General features: G+C 37.7%; 1 protein-coding gene across 15 annotated transcripts in view; it reads right to left on the reverse strand.

Annotated features, from left to right (window-relative positions):
* The window catches only part of NRXN1 (neurexin 1), a 1,148,195-nt gene extending 1,121,474 nt beyond the window's left edge, over positions 1-26,721 (reverse strand). For 13 of the 15 annotated variants that reach the window (XM_032653220.1, XM_032653228.1, XM_032653226.1 and 10 more), the window contains exon 1: positions 22,173-22,944. In XM_032653220.1, the coding sequence (XP_032509111.1) occupies positions 22,173-22,944 (772 nt within the window). Of the gene's footprint in view, positions 1-22,172; positions 23,823-26,568 lie in introns of those variants that run through there. The other 2 variants (XM_032653219.1, XM_032653234.1) reach the window with 2 other exon arrangements.
* Between the last annotated feature and the right edge of the window lie 227 nt (positions 26,722-26,948).

Here is a 26,948-nt window from a genome sequence, read left to right on the forward strand (position 1 = left end):
ATCATGCTATTAATATGGGCAGCATTCTTGATTTGAAAAAATAAAATGCTATATTTAATGACATTTCCTAAAGCTGACACAATACACTAAAATAACTCTTTTATGACACAATCAGAAGCATTATTAAACTGTAGTGTTTCTAGGAAAGTACTCTTTCAATCAATTCACATGCCTTCCTAAAAAACAGAATCTTACTCCATATTGTGAGGGTTTTGATTTATTTGCTATAGTATACCATTGTTTTTGTGTTCCAAAATACAAAGAGGCTTCTATAATGATGAATTTGGTAAAATGACTTTCCCTAAGAAAAACACATTTATTTTCCAGTGCATACAAAGAGCTTTGTTATGAATCTGAAAGCCTCTTCCATGTACCTAAGAAGGAAGTTACCCAATCAGACCAGATAGGGATAAGAATTCTCTTTAAATGTAACCAAAAAATAACAAAAGGACACACATCATCAGAAATATTACATCACGTGTACAGGATGATGGAATACAATTTTTGAAGTGTTATTTTCTTTGCTACCTGAAAATGGAAGATGGAAATTGTGCTGGGCCTGTATTCTAGCTCTGGCTATGAAACTAGTTTTGTCACTTGGAAAATTCTCCAAGTTCTCTTTGTCTCAGTTTGTTCATCTCTAAAAAAGTTGTAGTATATCTCTTCATGGTCTCTTCTAACTCCAAAATTCTACAGATTCTATAACTTGGACATTTTCAAAGATATTTTCATTTCTTAGTAAATTCTTGATTTTGTGACAAATTAATAATGAGTTCAAGCATTCATATATGACTCCTCCAGTTGAAGAAACTGGTGAATTTAATGAACTTAAAAAAGGAGGAAGAGGAGAGGTTTTACTTATAACTATCCAGGAGTATCCCTAAATTCTACTCACTTGAACTTCTCTTATATGCAGCGCTCATAAGGTAAAACAACATAAAAGTACAGTTGACTCTTGAACAACATGGGTTTGAGCTGCGTGGGCTCACCTATATGTGGATTTTTTTCAATAGTAAATACTACAGTACTACACTATCCACAGTTGGTTGAATCCACGGACGCAGAACACTGGATACGGAGGACCTTACATACAGAGGGCTCACTATAAGTTGTACTCTAATTTTCAACTGTGCAGAGGGTTAGAACACCAATCTTCATCATCCAAGGGTCAACTGTATAGAGGGTCTTGAAGGAACTACGCATTTCTGAAAAACTGATTTACCAAAGTGAAATTACTGACATTAGCTAATGGGCCAAGCTAAGACATACCACTGAAGTAATGTGAGATCTTTGTTTAACTGCTTTACTTTTATTAGTTAACCTGTAGCACATTACAAACTAAAATAAAGATTATATACCATTGAGAGCACTGTTTCAAGGTCAGTTTCACATATGATTCTAATCACTAAATACTCCAGAATGAGAAGAGAATACAGATGAATTATGGTAGCTTATTAAAACTTTTCTTGAAATTTACTTTCCAAAACTTAGTATCACATTTAATCATCAAAATATTCTATTTAAAATTGATTTATTTGGTTATAGTCTACCTCCACACAGGATTTTGGGTGGCTATACGAGACATGGAAGAAATTCTAATTCAAAAAATCTATCTGTGCAAAAGATAACCAGATAAACTAGATGTATTACAATTAAGTAGTTATTTGCCTTTACCCTAGATGGACTCTCATTTCTTGTTTTTTAAAGAAAACTTGAAAAAAGCTCAGCCATATCTCCCAGTTTCTGGAGGTGAAGCAGGGAAGCCCTAGCTCAGAGTCTGGCTACCTCTCCCGTGGATGGTGGAACTGATACCAGGGAAACTGCTGCTCATACACCCACCATGAGCAAAGTCCTACATAGGTTAAAAAGGACAGCATAAATAAACAGATTCTGGGTGAAAAAACAAAGGAAATATGCAAAGCCCAAAAGAGACACAGCAGCCACTAAATAAATGTTTGCTGTCAATACAGGTTATTTCTGACTTTGGGGGCTCCTCATTCCCTACTCTCTCCCTTTTCACAATGTTTTGCATTTTCTTTGGGCATTTCACTGCCCTAGTTGATATTTTATAACATGGCAAAATATACATATTTTAAAACTTATGAACATTTTAGAATATCAAGTTTCATGAAAGTAACTTTAAAGTACATGATCTTATAAATAAACATTTATTAAAAAGGGATTTGGGGGCTTCCCTGGTGGCACAGTGGTTGAGAGTCCGCCTGCCTATGCAGGAGACACGGGTTCGTGTCCCGGTCCGGGAGGATCCCACATTCCGCAGAGCGGCTGGGCCCGTGAGCCATGGCTGCTGAGCCTGCGCATCCTGAGCCTGTGCTCCGCAACAGGAGAGGCCACAACAGTGAGAGGCCCGCTTACCCCAAAAAAAAAAAAAAAAAAAAAAAAAAAGGGGGGATTTGGGAGTACAGTATGTTGCTGTTTTTTTTTTCTTCATCTATGAATTTTTATGTAAATGTATTATTTTGAAATGAGAGGAATATCAGTAACTGGGAGAATCACTTCTTTGCCCATCTAGAGAAACACTTTTCTTGTGCCAAGATAACTGGAAGTTTGGATTAAAATGAAAAGTGTGCTTGGTAAGCATGGAAACAAATCAAAGGAAGGGGGAGAGTCCTGAGGGATATTAATTTTAGACTGGTGAAACTTAATGAATAAATCTTGTCCCACAAGAGAGAACATATTGAACAGTCTCTAGAATATTCATGCCTGCCTAAATCTAGCTGTTTGCAAAAATTAGCCAAAATTTTATTGTGATATTTTCATTTATGTCACTCCTGGCTTCCTTCAATTACTCTCTTAACTGCATCTAGAACCTACATCTTCCTCTGAATTTCACTCTTGATAAATCCTTCTCTTTCATTCCACATCCTCTTCATCCTAACTTGACAATTAGTTTACCCTTTCTCTAATCACTCAGTTTTATGCCTCCGTTTATTTCCTAAGAACAAATCTACACTTTTCATTGGGTTTCTACTCACTGTGGAAGCTAACGGTCTTCAAAACACGTCTAAATCTATTGGCAGTCATAGATCTTTCTTACAAGACCCTGACATGTCTTTGTATCATATGGGTCTACAGTTATTTATTTCCAATTTTGCTTTCCATCCAAGATCTATGTAGTCACAGTGGTCTTTCTAAAATCATAATCTTATATTACTACCTGTTCTTATGACTCCACCACAAACTCAAAAGATAAATTCATGCCCCTTACAAGACTTACAAAGCTTAGTTTGCAGCTTGTATTTAGCCACCTTTACCATTTTTTCTCTGAGCACCACAAATTCTAAACTCTTCAATGAGGCACAGTCTCATTTTGCATACTCTTTTCTCTTCTCCTTCCTGTTCCCTTAGCTGACTCTTATTCACGTCTCAGGCTAGCTGTCTTATCCTCTGGAAAGCTCTCTCTGCCTCCTCAGTCTGAGTTGCATGTACTCTATCATTAGTGGTCATTCTGCATTATAGTTGACCTCCTACATGTCTACATTCACTCATAGATTATAAACCCCACAAGAGTAGTGACCAGGCCTGTCTGATCACAATATATCCCTAATATCTAAGCTCAGTGCCTCTAAATACTACTTTAAATGTCATAAATGTTTTAAAATTTCTCTCTGATACATTATCACCTTAGATACTATAATCAGCTGAAGTTATTGATCCATTTTTACTTCAGAATTTCATTTTGTAACATAGTATCTTTTCTTTGTTATGTAATTGGATATATTTTCAGATCATTATCAAAAGATTAGGAAAAATTAGAACTATTTTGATTTCTGAACTATTTCTGGAATCCATGGTTAGTAGTCAGAGAAAAAAAATACTGCCCAAAGAAAAATTGATGGCATACCTATTTGGGGGTTTTGAAATCTAAGGAGGGCCAAAAATGTGCATATTGTACTACAGTTTTGGATTTACAGAAGGTTTGGTGATATAAGAGGAGAACTAGAAATATACTTCCTTTATGAGTCATTTATGAAATCAACCCCAATGTCAAATTAAGTTACCTGGAAATGTTTAAGGATTTAAGAAAAGTCTGCGTAATATGTACTTAACACTATACAATTAAGAATGTACTTTTCCTTTGTGTTTTATGTATTATTTCTCTTTTTTAAAAATGATGTTTCTGGGGCTTCCCTGGTGGCGCAGTGGTTGAGAGTCCGCCTGCCGATGCAGGGGACACAGGTTCGTGCCCTGGTCCGGGAGGATCCCACATGCCGCCAAGTGGCTGGGCCCATGAGCCATGGCCACTGAGCCTGCGCGTCCGGAGCCTGTGCTCTGCAACGGGAGAGGCCACAACAGTGAGAGGCCCATGTACAGAAAAAAAAAAAAAAATTATGTTTCTGAAACTACTGTCAATACATTTTTGAAAAGGAGAAAAGAGTAGTATTGGTTAAATAAACATTTTCATGGGACACATTTTTACTTGAATATTCATTTCTTAAGCTGGGTAAATTCTGAGTTAAAATATCACCAAAAATATATTTAGCTAAAATGTGGACAAATCCATAGAATTATGGTTTGCAGACAACAGTATAGAATTCTATGAGATACTTCCTTCTTTTCAATAACTGTCATCTTAGTAGATATATTGTTTGAATGTTCTATGATGAAAAATAAGCTAAAATATAATGAAAAAAATCAAAAGGTTATATAGCCCTAAGAGAAGAAGAAACAGTAAAAAAGAAAAATGACTCTTTTACAGGGTGGAAGGTAAAGACATAAAACCACAAACACACTAATGATCAGATGACAAAAATAATAGTAGAAAACAAGGAACCTTCTATGTATTGAGGTTTGCCTACAGTCTTCCTGTAAAGTCTCTGGAAACCATATTTAGAGGTTTCTTGTTGTCATTACTAGTAATATATCATTCAGTTGGGAAATACATTCACCTATACATAAAAGAGATGAGGTAAAAAGAAAAATACAAAAGTCAAATTAAAGCAAACTTGACTCCAAATCAAAGAAATACTCTCAAAGCTTGACACTAGCTCAAATGCTAGTATGTTTTCTAAAAATAGGTTGACTCTTGATCGTTTGTATCTATGACTCCAGAGAGTCTACATAAGATATTTTATTTTTTTATATTTTAATTAATTTTTATTGGAATATGGTTGCTTTACAATGTTGTGTTAGCCTCCACTGCACAACAAAATGTATCAGCCATACACATATAGATATCCCCTCCCCTTTGGACTTCCCTCCCATTTAGGTCACCACAGTGCACTAGGTGAGTTCCCTGTGCTATAGGGCATGTTCCCATCAGTTGTCCATTTTATACATAGTATCAATAATGGATATGTGTCAATCCTGTCTCCCAATTCCTCCCATCCCCCTCCCTTCCCCCTTGGTATCCATACATTTGTCCTTTACATCTGTGTCTCTATTTATGCTTTGCAACTAAGATCATGTATATCATTTTTCTAGATTCCACATACATGTGTTATTATACCATATTTGCTTTTCTCTTTCTGACTTACTTCACTCTATGACACCCTCTAGGTCCATCCACGTCTGACAGTGAGGACACAGGGGAAAGCCTGGGGTGTAGAGGAAATAAAGCCTGTGTTCAAATTCTCTCCTTTTTACACAGATTCTCTGGACCTTAGTTTTCCTAAACGTAAAATGAAGATAGTTAAACAAATCTGGTTTGTGGTGGTAAGAATTAAATGAGATAACATGTAAATTTGATAATACCAGTATGTAGTAGACAATCAGTAAACATCAATCCCTTCCTCCTTTTGCACATTACTACTTAGGGCATTTTAAAAACATACTATTAATTTTACTTCACACAATATATAATTTTAATTATGTATAAAAGATTCTCAGTAAATACCAAAAGCCATCAACATAATGATAATTTCCTAACTTCAAATATTTTCTATTTATAAATGGTCATAGACACAAAACATTTTGTTAGACTTTTTTTTTAAGCTTGTACAAAGATATTTATATTTTTCAGGAGATTGCCTTTAATTTAGTGATAGTATTATTTGCTGGGGTAAATCACATTATTGATTTAACTTTGGTGTGTCTACATATATATTTTTTAAACTGTAAAAATCATATGTATACAGTTAAGGAAAACAAGGTCCAAAAAGGTATAGCTAATTTGTGGAAAAGCAAAAGACACAACCCATAAACTAATTATTCTACTGAATACCTTTAGTTCTCATAAAAATCATGAGTTGGTAAATAATCTGGATAGTCTGAATAAATTCTTGTCACTTAATTTCAATCTTGCCCTGAGTAATTTCAAGGATCTGACCCATGAAAGCAAGATCCTAGTTAGAAATTATGGCCAATGGCAAGATCTAAGCCTTCCCTCTCCAGCTTTTAGCATTTTCTATAGAAATCCAGTCCTGCAAGTATCTGAATTTCATGTGTGGTTGGCTCACACCGGCTAAATTTTTGAGGAAGAGGTAAAAGAGCCATTTGGGGTTAGATATGAAAAACTTTATGCAACAAATGCATATTTGGAAACCGCAAAACGAGCATGCAAATCCATTTATACGCATGGGTGAATGAATATAGATGAGCTATTTTCAAAGTATAGCCATCCTGGTGTAGCATATCTGTACAAAAGGAACGGGAGGGAGGTGAGTTACTCAGCTTAGTCACCCATTTACAATTTTCCATGGAAAATTGCATTGTCAGTTTCCATTACGCCTGCACAAATTTGGATAAATTAAAGAGTCAACTAAGTAATTATTGATAACATACATGTGTATGAAGTAAAGCAGGAAAGCCTTGCCAGTCATTTGGAACTTCTCAGAAGTTTCTAGGATCTCCATTAGGAAGAATGGTAATACATGTGACTCTGAAACCAATCTGAGACACAGCACTGGCCTATTCAGCCACCTCTCCAACTTGGTATTTGGAGATGTGTGAGAACAGGGGAAGATGTCGTAAATGGAGCATTAAGAGAAATCACTCTGCTGAACAGAAATAGTACATCTGCTCCCAGTCCCTGCACTTTATCAGGATCCCTTTGTTAATTACCAGGAGAATTAGCATTCAACCTGACAAATGGGTCTAAGTAAAAAAAAAATAATCCTTGGAATTACACAGGATTTAAATTCTATAATTCTCTCTTTCATGATATTCTTTCAGAATATATCCTGTGAGATTAGTGCCATGTTCTGTTCTGACAATATGAACATTCTGTTTTTATTTCTATAACAGAATGTTCAACCTAGAATGATAATACAAATCCTTGGAAAGTCATATAAGAGTCTGATCTTCTGAAATGGACTATTAGTTTGACATTTCAAAATCTGATTGAAAATCCCTCAATATGGAGTCACCAACTTCTTTTATTAATCTGGTCTTGTACTTGCAAACATATTTACCTTGCAAACAATTTAAATAGATTTTCTTTACTCCCTCCATAAAAACAGTATAACACCTGATCTTTATAAATTATTTACATTTTTTATATAAATAAGTATACATACAATCATATTTTTGTGTATATATTATGTGTGTGTATGTACATACATGTATTTGCAATTTGATTATGTTTACTAAACAAAATATTTTAAAAATGTTTTCATTTCCATTTAAATAGATACACCTCATTCATGTTATGTTGTGAGGTGCTATATATGGGTCTACCATGGTTTATTTAGCCAATTACTTGTTAATACTTGAGTTGATTCCATTTACTTGATTTCACCATTACAGACAATAGGTAATGTGTATCAGTGACAATGTATCTATGAATCAAGTGAACTTAGTCATTGAAGGTACATGATTAGTCCCTTTATTTTCTGACTTCTAGTAGCACTAAATATTCATCTCTGTGACAGTATTTAATGCATTATATTGAAATCATTTATGCATGTATCTGCCAGCCTACTCCACTAGAACATGACTTGTTCCCCCTTTCAATTCTTAGACCAGTGGTGACCAGTGTCTCACCAAAAAAAAAAAAGTCAAGTTTCCTGGTTTTCCTTGTCATCAAACAAGGAAAAAACAAACTCAGTATTCGTTAATCCAATGCTTTTTCTACACATCCTCTATAACTTTCTAAAGACTTACTACAAACTGTTTCCTTTTAATATAAAAGAATCTAATGATTAGAGTAATTTGAAATTATGGTGACTTAATTGAGAGTGTGAAACAATCCATTAAGTGCAATTTTTAAAAGGATTTATGTTTCTCACTGTTCATAGGCATACTGCATTTTTCAAAAAGGCTCATTTTTACAACTGAGGATATCATTAATAATATCACTAATGGCACACATGTGTACCCTATTATAGATCTTCATATACTATGATTAAGAGTGAGATTTATTCACATTTTTGATCCCTGATTTTTTTATACTTGTATTTAGGTCTCAACACTTTTCATTTGTGCTGCCTAACTTCAAAATTGCTGAGAACACAAAGGTGAACTAACATCTCTGAGATGTTAAGAGCTAACATCTCGTCTTGTGTAGGACAGCTTCTTAGTAAGTGGTTTTTGGAATTATGAATGAATTCATGAATGGACAAAAACATAGGGGTCAAAGATAAAGCTAGATTTCTGGTTTGTGTAACTGGCTGTACTAAGAAACCATGGACATTACAGAGTACCCATAAAAAAGTGTTCTTATTGTTGTGAATGGTTGTTGCTTTGGTTTTATTTTCTTCGTTTTGTTTTTAACTCAAAAACTATTTTTCGCCCTTTCATCTCATCCTTCTCCAGGAAGAATTCACACAAGTGCTAAAACCCCTTTTATCCAAAGCTGTATTTCCCAGAGGAAGAGCAATGACCCAGAATATAAAAGGCTTGATATGGGAGTGATACCACTCAAATGTGCTGCAGTGAGGTGGCAGGGCAGAAATATCACACCTGGTGGATGTGGATTCAGTACCAGGAGGATACCATGGAGATGGCAGCATGAACAAGTACAAGGTACGTTGAGATACAGGCAGCAGCTGTAACTCGAGCTCAACCACGTTGAAGGAAACATGAAACTGGGGCAATCCACTGAGTAAAGAGGACTACAAGGGCAGCTGGCTCAGGGCAAACAGAAGCATATGGGCAGAGAGCCCGCCCAGAGTGGATTCCAGGGACACCTGTATGCAGCACAGCAAGTTAAGGCAACTGGGGAAGTAATTTATGCTCTGTAGCAGTTGGTGCCATATTTTACTCAAATGAATGTGTGAATTCTAACTTCAGACACTCTTAAAATAGATTTTCTGTTTTGTTTTTTTTTTTTTTCTTTTTTTGGCAGGGGGTAGTTTTGGGGAGCTTTTTTTAGGGGTGGGTGTTGTCTTGGGCTATTTCTATCTCATACTTGGAAGATTCGTATGTTAAAAGTTTTCCCAAAAGTACAATTATTTACATAACTATGAGCTGAAAATGTATTTTGAAGGTCATTTAGTCCAGGCCTCTGATCAGAAGAAGGGACATCTTAAACAATTTAAGAGCAGCAGTTGTCTGTCTAAGCTATTGTTAAGGATCTCCAGGAATAGATATTTGCCCACCACTTCCGCTGGCCTGTTCTCACAGTTATACTAGAATTACAAGCAAATGTTGTTTACTCTTTCCTTGGGCCTACCTCAACACAATCTGGTTCAAATCCATTTACATTGGTTAGCGCTCTGTGGACCAGGCAACCACTGCTCATTTTTCTTAGTCCAAATTCTTTTTTCTGTTTGTCAGCTCATATTTTTCTGGCCTACTTTTCGGGCTTAAAAATGCAATGCTATCAAGACTCTTCCCTTTACACAATCCTGGACTGCCTGATCTACACACACTAATGACAGAGACCTTTTTTTTTAACCACCAGGTAACAACAAACTACCAAGGATTTTATGAAGCCCTTTCCAATGCCATGTCCAAGGTATAAAAGGAAATTAGCAAGTCAGACAGAAGGGAGAGGAACGGTTAGGGAGTCCATGAAAGTGCAACAATGCTAACGAACATATCAAGAGGACTGCAGTACATTTTGGGAACTAATCTTTGGGAGAGTATTAGTGAATTGGAGTAATAGTGAGTAAAATAAATAAAGCAGGCAGTTACTAGGAGAAGGAGGCTGAATGTCTGACCAGTTTCACAGAAGGGAGATCTGAAATGTTTTAGTTCAGTGAAAACAGTACTCTTTCTCTTAGGCAGATTAAGATAAGTCAAGGAGATACTGACTATATGAATTTTATTTGCACTGAGGACATAACAAGAATAAATTAATGTCAGCAGAGAAAGGATTTTCATTAAATTTAAGGAAGAAATTCTGCCCAGAAATACTTATTAAACACTTAAATGGAATACTAAGAGAAGGGGAGAAAAATAAATATGAAATTGTATTAGCTTATACAGGCATCTTTTAAACACAGGGGAGATTCTTACACGTGAAAGAGTGTATAGAGGATACACAGTCATTATTTTAATATTAAAAAAGAAGGAATTACAAGTTCAGGGCATGGCCTCAGGAGTCATGCAGTCTTGGTTAGAATACCAGCTTTGCAAATTCCTAGTGGGCCTCAGTTTTCACATCTTTAAAATGGAGAAAATAGCACCTACCTTATAGGTTTGTGGGGACAATTAAATGAATTAATATGTGTAAAGAACTTAAAATAGTGTCTGACACAGTATGAGTTATGTACAATTTTGCTATTGTTGTTGTTCTTATTGGTATTAGTAGGAAAAAGCCCAATAACACATTGCCAAAGACAAAGAATGATTATAGTTTCTATGACTGAATTGTAGACAATAATATGTTTATCCTTGTCTTTTTCTTCCCCCTATGCTTGCCCTCAGCTCAATGCCAGGACTAGAAGTCAAGAAATGTATATTCTTGTTCTCTCCTCCACTAACCAGATGTGCGATTTTTTGTATTTTAAGTCACCAGCTCTCAATGTTCTGGTTGTTTCAAATTCTGTTAGTTCTCCACTCTCTCTCAACTAATCTTTTTCTCCAACACTCCTTTTTCCCCAATCATCTTCTTTTTTCCTATCTCCTGTTCCTCTTTCTCAGTCTTCTGTCTCATTTTCTCAATTATCACACATCCCAAGCTTCACAGCTTCCCTGAGGCCTCATCATCCTTCCACCCTTCATCTCTTATGGGCAGAAGACACGCCAAGATTATACATCTGGCCCCAATCCAAATCTATATTGCCTCTATTTCAGGATGAAACACATTTTCTGTGTCATGCAAACAGGGACTTTTTCCAGGATGAATAATGTCCTGAGTCTGGGGGAGGGAGAGGCACCCATCACTTTTCTTTATTTCCAGTGACCTCTGGGAAAGGGGACAGCTCTCACTAACAGTCAGAGAGGATCACCATCCCCAGATGAAGAATTATTCTAATTCATGAAGCTCTACCTCTGCCTGTACTTTGATGAAGGAAGTCAAGGTAGAGAGCTGAAGAAGAAGAAAGAGTGGATACAATTCATGAAAAAAAAAAAAACTTTAAATGTTATTTGAGTCAAAAAAATATAAATTGTGGTAGAAGAAAATCATATTGTTTTAACTCTACCATTCTAATCTGAACAAAGGTGGAAAAGGCCAGAGGAAGAGAGAATTAATGATGCATATACCAAAAAAATTCCCATATAATGATAGAAACTGACCAATGAGGCATGTTCTGAAACTTATAAATGCCTCATTTAAATATTAAAAACAAAATTTTGTATAGATTCCCTACCTACTCTGGTAAAAGAGGTTTGGGGGCTATTATTGACTTTTTAAAAAACTGGCTGGCAGTTTCAAAATATTCCTGCGGTGGTCTTAGCTTATACTGAACTCACTGGGAGCTCAGTAAGTTTAACCTCCTGGTTTTCTTATGTATGAAAGTTTTAAAGAAGTCATTATTAATATTAGCTTAACTTTTTCACCTTTTTGAACATAACTGTGGCTCATTCCAATAGATAGGTAAATAATAACTATTATTATTTTATAATAATAAAGTTTCATCAAAGTAACTTACTCTTGGTAACTGTCAGAGAAATCTTAGAGCAAGATAATACATTTAGTCTTTCATACAACCCCCAGGTACAGTTGGGATGTTGTTAATCAATAGTATGAAAATGCTACTTTGCAAAAACCTCAAAATCTTTTAATACTATGCCTGATCACAGAAAGTCATTTGTCATACTTTAAGGATACATTTTTTTGGTTTCTAAGTTCTTGTATAGAAAAAATACATATATAGGCTATTTTAAACCATAAAGACATTTTAATGATATGTTTAACCAATATATATTTTTGAGGATTTTAATATGATTTCTCAGACTTTTAAATAATATCCTTCTCTGTTTACATTATGTAATTTTCTTGTACATGTCATATTTTTGTGTATATCTCTCTGTTTATATGCATATACACAGACATACATGTATGTATCAAAAACAAATGTCTCATTATTTTAAAATCTCAATACTTTATTTAACAGAAAGTTGGCCCAATTTTTAAAATAGGGGTTCATAAATGTATCCTCCTGCACATGTAATTGTGCATTTGGGTCATGAAATGCAATATATAACTTCCTATTTTTACAATGTTTTCAACTGGACAAATTAAACATTTAGTACCTTAAACATCACATATAGTAACTTTAAATAAATAACTACATTATTTGCAGAAGAAAATCAATTTTGCACTCAAGACGAAGAGCTTAAGCTGGAAGGTAGTGTCTTCCATACGGCAGCTATAGTTATATGCTGCCATGCCAGCTACTTCCCTAAGGAGACTCCAGGCATGCTTAATTATAGAGAGACATCATTACTTAGAAGAAAAACCTGAGTCTTTAATTTCCTTGCCTCTGCTGGACTGGGGCGGTTCATTCTGCTGAATCCAGCAACGTCTGAGTAACACCTAAGCTTAGATGGTTCCACGTACAAGGCCAGGTATTGTGAGGTCACAAACCACAGTAACTCCTAAGCTGTGATCAGTGCTGCTTCTGTTATAGATTGCCATCCACACAGAATTCATTATGTCTATAATTAAACACAGAAAGCCCCTCCTGATGTTAAGATGCTAGTGAGGCAACTGTTCTCTTGGCAGCACCTCTTGTAACTTTTAGACCACCAGATCCCTCCTGGGAACCAATCTGAGAAAATGCTATTTGAAGTAGCACTTGTTCCCATAATGTGGCATCAATGTATTTCTAATTACAGTCCCGATAGTTTTGAGCACAAGTAACTAGACAAGAGTCCAGATCAGCACTTCATCTTACCAGGTCAGTCTTACTTTCCTCCCACTTCTTTCCAATAATAGTTTCTCATATATACCAGAAATAGCATAGAGAATATATCTAACTCTAAGAAGTACTCCCAAGTTCAAATTTAGGCAATGCGTTGGGAAGCCAAACTCACTTGTGCAAAAAGAGACACTATTTTCTCATCATGTAATTTCAGTTAAGTGCCCAGCGTACCATCATCTATATCTTCAGCAGAACCATGTTCTGACTCAGCAACTCTCACAAAGGGCCTACTTAGGGAACTGGCCTAGGTCTTTACATTTGTGCTGAATCACCATGGACTTTGATATTTTCAATAATTTTACCTCCTAGAATCTGAAATAGATGAAAATTGTGTTGCTTGTTTTCTGAAAACTAAATATTTTCATTCAAAAGATCAAGAATTAGTTGTAATATTCTTTAGATGCAATATACCGGGGCTTTACTTCTGGTTACATTAGAGTAGAATCAACCTATTAAGCAGAATATGAATAGAAGGCCAACAAAAGCAGCAAATAAGCAAGCATTATAGAAACAAAGTGTGATGGATCCTGACAAGCTAATCCATTTCTTTACTATCATGACATTAGGAAATGGCACTGAATATAAGGGTCTGCCACAATCCTCAATTCTGAAGGCGTTATTATAAATTGGCCATTCAAATTAGCACCAAGTTAACAACTAGTGAATACATTTTCAGCAGCCATTACCTGTCTGTTAAAACACACAGGTTTTGTCATGTAATGGACAGAGTTGCCTGCTGGGGCAACAGACACACCTGGGCTCAAATTTCATCTCTGCCATTGAGCTATGGAACTTTTGGCAAGTTAGCTTTTCTAATACATACATAGTTTTAACATTTGTAAGATGGGAATTTTATAAAACCTATCAAGTACGATGTTGCAGGAATAAATGAGGTAAAACAGATAAAGGATACTTTGTATACTTTGTATACAATGCCTTTCACTCAGTAAACACTAAATAGTAAGTATAATAAATGTGATTCTAAACAGAATGATGTTAAATTGTATTCACATTCAAGAAGTGCTTATGGCACTGTTAAAGTAGGGGTGCCTAGTGCATCTTTTAAAACAATTTGATGCCTAATATTTTGGGGGAGAAATCATGTATATTTGTAGATTTAGACAGTATAGTTGGGCTAGTGATTTTTTTTCCAATATCCAATCACTCACTCAAATATTTGAGCTTTTACAACTTACTGATTACTAATTACCTAAAATACCAGCAGTTGAGTTGTTCTAATTAGAAAACATACATTGCTTGAATGTATTGGTAAGACTTTCACTCAACAGATGAAAATGTAAAATAAGAACCTATGTTTTATCTTCATTATAAAAGCACAAGAAATTGGAAACAAGTTCAAAGGTTGTAAGGTATTTAAAACAATACTCTCTCTCCTTTCTCTTAGATGTATTCATATATAAATACACTTGCTCCCTGGAACGGTCATTGGATTTATGTTACAAATATTTGACTCTTTTGCTAAGATTTGTAAATATGGATTTACATTAAGGACCCCTTTGTAAGTAATTTTTTATACGTTTTCAGTGCATTAGTATTCATTGAGCAACATTCCTTTCACAATCTGAAGGATTTTTTTTTTCAGGTAGAGCTTATATACAGTAAAGTACATAAATCTTAAGTGTATAATACATGCATCTTTACAAATATATATGCCCATGTAACTACACCCAGATCATGCCAAAGGCTCCACTGTGTCCTCTTCTAATCAACACTACTAAAAGGTAACTTCTATTCTGACCTCTATCACCACAGATTAGTTGTGTCTGTTTTGAACTTCAAATAAATAGAATCATGCAATACGTACTCATACAGTTGCTACCTTAAATTACTAATTTCATTTGTTTAGATTTCACACAGGAGGAACAAGGAGACCACTGCCCTCTTTATTCAGCTTGTCTATATGTGTCAATAGGTACTAAGAGAACTCCACCAAATCTTACACCTACTATTGAGTGTTAATGATCTAAAATTCATCTAAAATGACCTCAAAGTAGATTTACAGAACCAAGTTTAACATTTTCACTATTAACATTCACAAATCCTAGAGCCACTATGCTGCTGCCATTAGATATTTCTTCTAAATTTTCAAGCTTTTCTGAGAGTTTACATGTATCAGCTACTCACAAACACTCTTTGAGGTAGGTTAGCAGGGGTTCACAATCAGAAGTAGTCTGATTAGGTGTTTCTCAATTTGCAATCTTGGAAATTGAAATTAGGACATTAGCAGCTTTACTCTACTTTTAAAAGCAACTTAGAGGCAATGCCACACCTGGAATTTAGTTCTTCAGACCCCATGCCACATTCTGTTTACACACATTGTGGAAAAGATAACACTGTAGGAAAAGAATCTGAGAGAGCATTGTACCCATTCGCATATTCAAGTGGGAATACATGGACTCCATGCTTAAGAGAGAAAACCAAAAAGCCATGCAATTTCTGAAGACCTCTAAAGCAACTAACAAAAAAAACTTTTTTTCCCAAAACTTAATTCAGACATTTTAAGACTTACTACTCAGCAAGGACCACACACACTTACCTATTCCTGCACTTCCAAGTAATAGAAAGGGACTGAGCCATAAAATTATAGAGAAGTACACAAGGAAAAAGTATAAGGGTTTTGCATAATACTGTGATGCATAATGAACTAAAATCTTCTGGAATGCAAAAATGATTTATTCTGAATTATGTCAAATATACTTGTGCAATTTTTTGAAAGTACAGTGTGCGTGCTAAAAACTTCTAATAATAGGTTTATTATCTCCATAATAAAACAAAACCTGAATATCTTAATAAGGCCTAATTTTCAGTGTATATTTATAGGAGTTAACCCTACGAACGGTGTAGCCACCAACTGCTCACTGAGAAAGGGATATGGAATGTGGTTCCTGTTTTCAGAAACCAGTGTGGCTCAGGGTCCTAATACTCAGAATGCAGCTAAGAATAACAGAAATATTATATAGTACCTGTCCTTTTTGCAGTCAATCAGGGATTCCTTAAATAACCATTTAATTGTCACATTTCATTTAATGCTATCCAAAACTGGAACATGATGTTACTAGCATATATGACTTTACACTAAAAATATAATCTGTTTATAACTATAAGAAATCTTTCTTGAGCTTTTTAAAGCTCAAGTATCCTAGCTTCTCTGCAACATACATGTAAATAACTTTAACTTATCAAAAAGCCTCAAAGACAAAATATAAATAGGATAGATCCATTAGATATCTATACCTATACATTAGAATAAATATAGTAAAAATCACTAAGTATAGGATTGGGATGGATAAAGGTATTAGTTTATATGGAAAGTGACAGTTTTTACAAATGCCTTTCTGTTAAAGGCTCACTTAATCATAATAAAAATTCTCAAGTAGAATATGATGTTTTAAATATTTTGAATCACAACCAGACATGGTTAACATTAGAGCACAGCTGTGTAAAACAGAAATAGAGGCTCAATGTGTTTACTCTTTGCTTTTCTTTATAAGCTGAAACTTTTGGGCTAATCAAGCAAGGATCATTATTACATTAGAATTCCTTTTAAATGAAAAAGAAAATGTTCCATATTTGAATTTTGCTTGACAGTAGCCCTAAAGAAAATAGTATCAGTAGAAGTAGTGGTGCTGATGGTAGTGGTGATAATAGTAACAAAAATAGCAAGTGGGTACTTCAGAATATTTATTATGTGCCAGACACTGTTCTAAGAGCTTTACATGAAGTCACCTGCTTAATTTTGCTAAGAGCCCTATGAAGTAAGTACTATTATTATACCATTTTCACAGATGACAATATTGAGGAATAAAATTTGAGTGTGCCCACTTAAACCAGGCAGCATGGTCCCACAGCCTACATAATTCAAATGCATCTCAGAATAGTTAAAATAACACATTCAACCTCATCTGTGGCATTTTAGAATGGTAACTCAGTTTTGATTATTAGTTTATAATCAAGATAAGCTTACTGTGATAGATCATTGTTATGCTTTAAGAGCTTCTCAGAACATTTTATCTAAATCAAAATTATGAATTTATCCATTCCACTCAAAGCTTTCTCAGCACAGATGATCCACCTTTTCCTCAGATGGTAGGCTTCAAACAAAACTGGCAAAATCTCTGAATCATTTTTGTCTAGTATCTACCTATACTAGGTACTACCTAACTACTTACAATTTTTTAACCTTATGAAAATTATAAGTATGTACGTAGTATTTCCCTTTATTGTAGCTGTTAAAATATTGAAAGCCTAGAATCAATCAATCAATATATACTGTCAGAAGGAAGGCATGTTGAGCGAGGTACTTGGGGGTATAATAAAGTATGGCACTGCCAATGTGCTCCAGGAGCCTACAGATTCGATGGGGATATCTGACAGAGACCACATGATAATCCACATAAAGGGTTCAGATAATGCATTTTACAAGTAGAGCCACAGTGTTCCAAACAAGTGGCCTTAGAGTTCTATACATAACCAAGCTCACAAAGATTCTAACTTCCTTAGAGAAAGAATCTTGTCCTCTATGTCCCCTGGTTCAATCTACAGTTTACAGTGTGTGCTTAACAAATGTTGTTGACTGACAGAAAATCATGCTTTCTCTTTTTCTCTAGGCCCCTATCAATCTGGTCTCTACACTGTAGTCAGTGACATTTTTGAAATGTAAATTTGATAATGATACCCTCCTCCTTGCCTTCCACACTAAACTCCCTCTGTTGTTTTTTCATCATTTTCACAATAAAGATTAAAATCCCTGACATGGGCTAGAAGGCCCTGCATGACCTGGCCCTACTCCTCTCTCTAAGAGCTCCATACTCAAGGGCCTTCCCTCAGTTGTCTGAATGTGCCATGCCATCTCCTGCCCCAGGCTTCGGACCTAATATTTCTCCTCTGCCTTTACCTGGCTAATTCCTTCTCAACTCTCAGATTTTAGTTTAAATATCACCCCTAAGGAAAAATTTTTTTTGATTAGGTCTGTTCACACTACTTTAAAGTTCTCAAAGTACCATGTACCTGTCCTTCAAAATACATACCATCATTTAAAGTTTTCATTTATTTAGTTTTTAATTACTGTGCCTCTGCAAAGAAATGTGAGGCTTCTACCTTCCTATTAAGGTAGGAACTATTTCTGAGAGTTTACTCACAATTGTATTGCTTGGGCCTATGATTCAGGCACATACAAAGCACTCAGTCAATATTTGTTGAACAAAGAAAGGAATGAATGAATAAATGAGTGAGTGAATATGGTTGTCCGTCTGGCCACATCAGTAAAGTCATAGGAAGCAGAGGCTTTATTAAATGATATCTATCACCCTGTCATGTTTAGTGATATTAAGCAATCAGCCATCATAAGCCATATGTGTTTCTGGCTACTTAAACAGAGGAATCAAATTGATACTCAGAGTCTAGTATGAAATTTTCATATAAGGGACCCTAAAATGCATAAAACCTGGACCTGGAAATCGTAAAACATATAACTTAAATTCTCATTGATCAGCGTTTTATTCTCATTTTTAACTGGGCAGCCATAGAATTCACTAATTCTTTTAAGCTGCTAAGAAATTATTAGTCTCCTTAAGTAGAAACTTATTAAATAATAATGGTCCCAGGGCACTTAGATGGGTATGATTCACTGAAAAAGCTATGTACCCTATAAGCATCCATCATTCAGGAACGGTGACATTCTTGTATAGTGACGTCTGAGGCTGACTCTCAGGGACAAAACACATAAGTTAGTTCTGTTCCATCAGCCATATATATATATTTTTTTCTTTTGAATAATCCCTGAATCTGAAAAAAATATCAAACCTAATAAACTGGAAATCTTATTCAGCAGACATGATAAGTACAGGGCTTGAGAATAAGGGTGTTGGCGCTCTTACCCAGGCTCTGTCACTAACCTGATCATGACACATAACTGTCCTTGTGTTCTCTTTACATCACCACATAAATAAATAAATAAAACTTGCTAGGCCTGCCTGAACAAATAGAGCAAGGATGAACATGAGCTCATTAAATGAAAATATTCTAGAAATCCATAGATGTATAAGTTGTTTAAAGACATTCTAGAAAAAAAGAATATTCTTATTTTATTTTTAATAATTCTTACTGTATTTTGAATACAAAGGCAACTAAAATAATATTAGACTTTTCATTAAGTTAAAAAAAAAGAAATTATAGTTGGGACCAGATATAATTTGAATATTGTTTAATGTTTGCTGTTAATTTTTTTCCAAATTTTCTCTAATGAGTATGGATTTATTTGTTTTTAAATTATTATTATTTCTTTAATGTGGCAATCAGTGCAAATACTGGCTACAGGCAGGGCTTTGTTTATACTTCATCTGAATAGAAATCATCTATCCCTAGCCATCAATACATGATTGGTGTTGGGAGAGGCAGCCATTCTCAATTAATTATTTAATAGTCACTTGACACACATGAAACAGGGAAAATAAGCAAAATGGAGCCAATCCTTCTGGGGAGACCAACTCTGCCTTTATCACTCCATCTCCCATTTCTGTGATAATCAAAGGAACCCAGCCTTTTGTTTTCCTTTCATGACTAGTGGTGATCTTTGCACTCCGTTTTCATTTCAAATTTTCAAAATGAATCAATGCTCCAGAACTATCCTGATGGATTTTCTTTTCTGGGTTGAATTACCTTATGCATCAGGTAGTATACTGTTCAATTATATATCTAATTCCAAATTCTTCATCTCATGGAAAGAGCTATCCACTTGCAAAATGCATTTCAGAGCTATCTAATTCTGCTTCTCTTCAAAATATTACTTCTGCCATGCTTTCTCCACTCTTAACTGTTCCTGATTATGCACATCCCTGGATTCCTACGTTAAAAATGCACAAAAAAATAAAAATTTTCATTTAAAACACCCTCCCACACAGAACAAGCTGTCATTGTGTCATATTTGTTTCCTAATTTAAGGAAGGAAGTTATATCTCATGTGTTCTTTGTTAAATTGCCGGCTCTGTATTTTAAAGTGGCACTGGGATACTTAGAGCAATTTGTCCCATAAAATAATGTCCATTTTTTTAATAATGTCCATTTTTAATTCATTTCTATTTATCAGTGCAGAGGTATGCAACTTCAAATTATACTACAGCAAACCATCAAATATAGCTATCTTATTCATGGTTTACAATTAAGTTAGATTTGGTAGAGAAAAAGTATGTACTGTTTTATTTTTGGAAAACATAACTATAAAGCCTGATGCTAAATCCATGGAAATTTACTGATCAACCTGAAGTGCAGTATAGGCCATGGAATACACAGTCTTCTATAATTACTTAAGACAACATACATGAAAACAAAAACCTTCATGAAGGCAGAAAGCAATGAAATAATGTTTTACTTTTTTTCCATTAGCCCATGAAGGCTACAGAACTCTCCTAATGACCAGATTTCTTTTCTTCCTAACTCCCTTTGCTGTTTAAACAATTACAAATTTTATCAAGTCTTCATTTCTCTTAAAGTCAGGTAAGAGAGGACTGCCAAGTCCAATAAGATTTACAAGGGCTAGTTCCCCTTAGCAGTGTCAGCAAAAAAAAAAAAAAAAAAAAACAGAAGACATTATACAATAAAATACAACCAGAGCTTTTGTCACTACAGCTTTCAAAATCAGATTTAACAATTCACCTCTTAAAAAAATCAGCCATAAATGCCATTTATCCATGTGTTGATTGCTTTGATTTGACCCATAAGCTATCTACTTTAAACCTTGACATCTCAGCCACAGATACATCCATATTTCTTCTTTTTCATATCACTTGGATTTTGTTCATAGGCTTTCCTGTGTCTATACAACAATATTTCTCCTTGGTCACTGTCGTGTAGCAACACTGGAGAAACACAGTAACAACTGAATTTTATGTATAAAGGGGAGAAAATAAAACTTATAGAGATATGAGTTTTTTAAATTCCACACTGTTTCAATCCCTAAGAACAACAGGAATTACAGCTTGGCCTCCACTACTCAGGTAAATATCATTAGCTGAATATCCTTGGAAAATCTCTTGCAATCCTTCATCTGCAACCCCTGTTTATTAGCCTGAAGAAGCTTCCCAGTCCAGCAACATCTAAATTTCTGTACTATTTATCCTCCCAAGTCATCTGCTAATTGAAAAATACGCTATTTAATCTCTAACATTTCTAAACACGAGCTGACCCCTCTCCCATTTCACGAAACCACAGAAATAATATAATTTTATTAAGCCGACAAATGTTGGTCTTGGACATAACCAAAGAAACTAACATTAATTCCAAGAACCCTCTTCCTTCTAATCAAGGAAATCCTCACAAGCTCTCTCCCGCCCCACCACCTTTTCCCACAACCAGGAGCAGGTCGTATCACTTTTCTTGTAAAAAGCACAGCTGTGCTTATGAATCCTGTCTCCCTTGTCCTTTACCAACGAGTAACTACGTGGGGATGTTCAACCATGGTGAATCTCTCCTGACTTCATTTTTCACCAAACGTGTGCCCCATCTTCTAGATGCTTATCTGCATCATACGGGGAAAATAGGTGTATTACAGACTTGGTGGTGGTAGAGGAAAAGCACAGCCTACGTTCAGGTGCGCCCCAGCCTGATGAAGATAGGGAGTGGCTGGGCAAAGAACCAGAGGAATGAAGAGCAGAGGTCATTCTCCCTGCCACTTGAAAGGAAGTAGGGTTGGCAGAACGGGCTCCCGGGAGGAAATGAACCTGGAAATGGGGGCTGCTCAACCATGACGAGAATACCAAGGGAGGGGCTGTGAGAGGTGATAAGGCAGAAACACCCGAAACAGGTCTTCACCGGGACCCTATCTGAAACACGCTCCAGAGAAGGAAGTCCCCATGCACGGGCCCGGGGCCTACCTCGCCCTGCCTCCCCGCGCCCTGCCCAGGCCGAGGCCCCCGGGGCTCAGACGTCGTCGGGCCTTACCTTGGCTGCAGTCTTTGCCGCGGAAGCCGGTTCGCGAGCAGTCACACACCGCCTGGTCGTCCACTACGGAGCACACGCCTCCGTTAAGGCACACCCCGCCCTCGCCCTCCTCGCCAGCCTCGCACGGGCTCCCGCCGCCGCTGTTAGGCGGCTCGTCGTCCAGCTTCACCTCGCCGCTGTCCACCAGAAGGGCCTGCGAGGAGTTGACCCGCACGTCACGAATCCACCCTTTGAAGGGCTCTCGCTCCCGCACGGAGGCCAGCGTAAGCTTGAGTGCCGCGGCGCGCAGTTCCGGGGGCAGCCCCCCGACGAAGAGGCCGCTGAACACCGTCATGTCCCGGCGCTTGGACTTGACCTCCACCCACTTGGCCTCCACCTGGTCGATGAAGAGCGTGGTGTTGCGGAACTGACGTCGGATACGCACGCTGTGCCATGCGCCGTCGTTGACCGGGGTATCGGCCAGGAGCGTGGCAGGCTCGGCGCAGAAGATGGAGAAGCTGAGCTGCAGGCGGCCGCCGCGCGTCAGGATGAGCTCCAGGAAGTCGCAGAAGCCCTCATCGTCGAAGTAGAGCACTAGGCCCCGGGCGCTGCGCGTCTTGAGCTGGAAGCTCATCTCGCTCTCGCAGCAGGCGTTCCACTTGGGGAAGCGCGTCCACTGACCCTCAGCGCCCGGGAACTCCAGCCCGCTGCCCAGCTCTGCCCAGCAGCCCAGGAGCAGCAGCGAGAGGCACACGAGAAAGCAGCCCCCGCGCTGGAGAAGCGCCGTCCCCATGCTCGGGGCTGGGGTGCGGCGGGGGGGTGCCGGGGCCGACAGGGTCAAAATGGTCCTGGACACCGTGATGCAGAAATAGGGATCCGGAAATAAGTCGGGTAAGGGGAGGGGCAGGAGTGGGAGGGATGCACCCTCCTTTATCTAGCTCTTTTTTTCTTCTTCTTCTTCCAGCAACCCCTCCCTCTCTCCCTATAGTCCCCTCCCAACTGGAGAACGTAGACCCCAGTAGTACAGGGCAGCCACAGAACTTCCAGACCAAAGGGAGGATACACTTTGGAAGCAACGCTCTGGAAAAGGTGTCAACAGAACGTCAAGGGCAATCACGCATCCATTTATCGGTGGTGTCAACAGATGCTTCACTCTTCAAATACCATCATCTGCCAGGTACCATCAGTGGTACCAGGCAAAAGGGAAGCAGTTCGAGTCACACTTTCCAGGCAATTACAAGAAGCCAGCAATGAACCAGGGTCCTTGAATGCTTGGTAATGCCTCAAGTGTTTCTCCTCTGGATGTAGTGTCCCAAACCAGAAGGGAGAAAGGGGCCCCTTGCCTCTTTAAGGCACCACTTATCAACCCCAGAGGAGCTTCAAAGGCCTGCTTCTTCTGTCATATCATGGACTTCCAGTACCACTGTAGCCAAAGCAGAATTCCTTGCACACGGCGGCCTCACAGGCTGGGTTTTACTTCTCTTTGTCCCTCCCCAACAGTAGGGTTCAAACACAGACGCTGTGAAATAGCCAGAAGCTGTTAAGACACAACAGCTCCTCTTCTTTCCTCTCCGCCTCTGCAAGGCCAAGCTAAGGTGCCAGCATGTCAATTGGTTGTGTGTCGGTGATGCATTTTGATTTTATTTTGTCTTTTTATAAGGACCCAGAAATCTGCAGAGAATGAAAATAAAAATTAAGTTCTAAGGTCTGTTAGAGTATCATATAATCATTATTCAGCCCAGAAACCAGGTATATAACTAGCGCTGTTAGGAAGTCAGAGTTAACCTTATTGGAAGGAGCTTATTTGTCCTGATCTACAAGTAAGATCTTATGTCTCCTAATAATTAATATCACACTCTTACAATCAGCCATTACCCTTGTAGTTTATTATAACTGTTAATAGGTAACCCTCCCAGGTTTGTATAGAGATTCGGTTAATGTTGTCTTTTACTATTTCTGAGAAAGTTTAATTTTTTAAATATATGAGAAGGAGAGGGAAAAAAAGGCTCTGTTAGGGATTTCTGCTTGTATTGTGCACTGGTTACATGGACAATAAAAATACAACCTATTTAAATCTCAGTTAATAGCTGATTTTACAACAGGCAGAGCATATCAAAATGTTGACTGGGAGCTGCCAGCATGGATTTGTATAGCATTCCTACCATTTTATTTTTCTCAGAGAGAGAAGGAATATTGATAGTTTCTTGGGCATCTCTCTTAAATTTCAACCAAGTATTTTCTTCCTTTTTATTAAAGGAATAATCCGTTATAGGAGAAAACTTCCCACTGGAGTCAGATGTCTATTTTTAGCAGCATTTGTGTCTCAGCTGCCATAATATTAACTCCTCTAAAGATGGGTGAAGTATTTAATATTTTGCCTAATAGTGTAGTGATCTTAACTCCTCTTCAAGTCCTTTCTGGCTGTCAGCTCTTAGAATTTGTGTGGTTAAAACAGCAGCTGGCATGTGTGTCACCTTAGCTGCTGTGGTTCCAGGATGCTCGAATTTAAAATCATATCTTTGAATTACTCACGGTACTATTAAATCACCTCTCTTTATTCAACTCTAACCTGACAGGTTCTTGTAATGGTATAGAAATCATAAATAGTGAATTGTTTTTAAGGCATTTTTTTAACCAAAAAATTACTCTCACATTTTGACAAAAAACAATCACAAATGTGTCATCTGGTCATGTCAAGAAAACACATGTATTTCCCTCACCACTTCCCACTATCTCCTCCCACCACATACACACACACACGCACGCACACACACACAAACCAATTTATTGCCTGGACACAGAAGCTCACTATCCAATTAACACTTTTTTTTTCCTACAAGCTGAAACTAGCAGTAATTTATGGCACTGCATTGTGCCGCCGCTCCTCCATGGAGGGAGCTGAGAGCATTTCTCTTCAGTACAGAGCAATCCCTACAGGTGTCAGCTGAGAGCCACCAAGCTAGGGGATCCCACTTCAAGTTCCTCCCCAGATGAAATTGATGACTGGTTCTCTCTCTTTCAACACACACACAACACACTACAGACACACACACACACACACACACACACACACACACACACTGCCCACTAGCAAAGGGAAATAAAGATCTCAGTTGCTTATTTATTATGGCTGATACATTCCACACCATCAGCAATCAGCAGCCATATCTTGTCTACTCCCATGCTAAGCCAGAAAAAAGTGCTCTTAAAAATCATTCTAAGATAGCATACTATTCAATATACTTTCATTTTTTAACTGGACTTGGAAATCTGAAATTTTCAGTCATTTTGAAATAAATCTGGAATTTCAAGATCAAGAGTAGTGCTTTGAAACCATCCACAAGCTCGTGTGTTAGAAAACCATTTTTTTTGTAAGTCAGTTGGAGCCAATTATTTTATTAACTTATAGTACATAGATCACAAAACCTTTCATTACACCTCTCTCCTGCCCTCCGCCACTGATGCATACCTAGACAATTTTTCATGGCATGTAAGAGAAGGGGAAAAACATATATATTCTTACCACAGCGGAGGTCAACTGACTCTCCCAGTTCTTAGAGGAAGCTCATTGTGTGTGAGAGAGTATCTGTATTTATATGGAGAAAAGGATTCTCTCTAGGTGCCCAGAAAACCTAGTGAGTTCACAAATTAGAGGATAAAATAAAAGGATCTGAAAAACAACCTCACTGCAGCCAAAGGAAGAAGCACTCTAATTCAGAAACAGACTAACAGCCTCATTAATCTTTTCTTTCATTTCTAGAATCAAATTCATTCCCAAGCCACTGGAAGGATCGATATAGTATGGTCATCGGCTGCAGTTGCATTTATTTTAATATGTTTACGGTAACACACACCACACACACGCACACCTTTCCATGCACCTTTCAATAAACCATAATAAAGAACCTGAAATCTTTGAATTTTTAGAAGTGCCTATCTTTTCCCCCTGGCTTTTGCAAAGTCCCTCAATACCGATGCACACCCAAAATTCTCCCTGGCTTTCCCGCCCAGTCTCTAAGCTCCATCTCTAATACCAGTGCAGTGTCTTAGAGCCTGGAGTCAACTGCACAAATTAAGGCTAGGCACAGCATGGAGCTGATGGGGAAAGGAAAGAAAGATGTAGCTATAGATGTATCTTATTGCTTTGGTTTCTAACTTGCCCATTTTCTTTTTTTGCTAATAAATCACTGCATTCAGTCTTTAAGTTACTACCCCAGTTCCACTGTCTCATCTTCTTACCATCTATTTAAAAAGCTTCATGAAAAACAACCAAGATCTATACTCCTCCACCCTCCCACCACCCATCCTTCCCTGTGCATTTGTGGCGGATCCTGGCTCGGTTACAATGGGGAAAGATATCCTTCTCGAGCTAGCCTCGCCCCATCCCCTCCCCCCAACACAAATTGAGCTTCTTTACCTGGCCGGTTATTCCCCCTTAGCTCGAGCCAGAGCTTGAGGCATGCATCGGTCAAAGCGAATTTCCTGAGGTTTGTGCAGAAGGCGACTGCTGCTGCCTTTTCAGAGGCGTCAGGCTTGAGCGTCTATCTCCAGGAGTGCGGGAGGGAAGAACAGGCAAAGGAGGGGAGTAGAAGGGGGAGGAGAGGGAAAGAGCTGGGAAGGAGGAGGCGGTCGTGGAGCCCGGGAAGGCTGGGTTACGTGACGCCGGGTGCTGTCCTTCCGAAAGAGAAGGGCGGAGCTGAGCTCTCCGCAGTACCATGGAGAGCGGCGGGCCGTCCTCAGACTGGGATACTGGTGGGCGCAGCCCCTCCCGGTCGGGATGCTGCGCAGCGAGGTGTG

Source organism: Phocoena sinus, chromosome 13 (assembly GCF_008692025.1).
Source record: "Phocoena sinus isolate mPhoSin1 chromosome 13, mPhoSin1.pri, whole genome shotgun sequence".
Classification (NCBI taxonomy): domain Eukaryota; kingdom Metazoa; phylum Chordata; class Mammalia; order Artiodactyla; family Phocoenidae; genus Phocoena; species Phocoena sinus.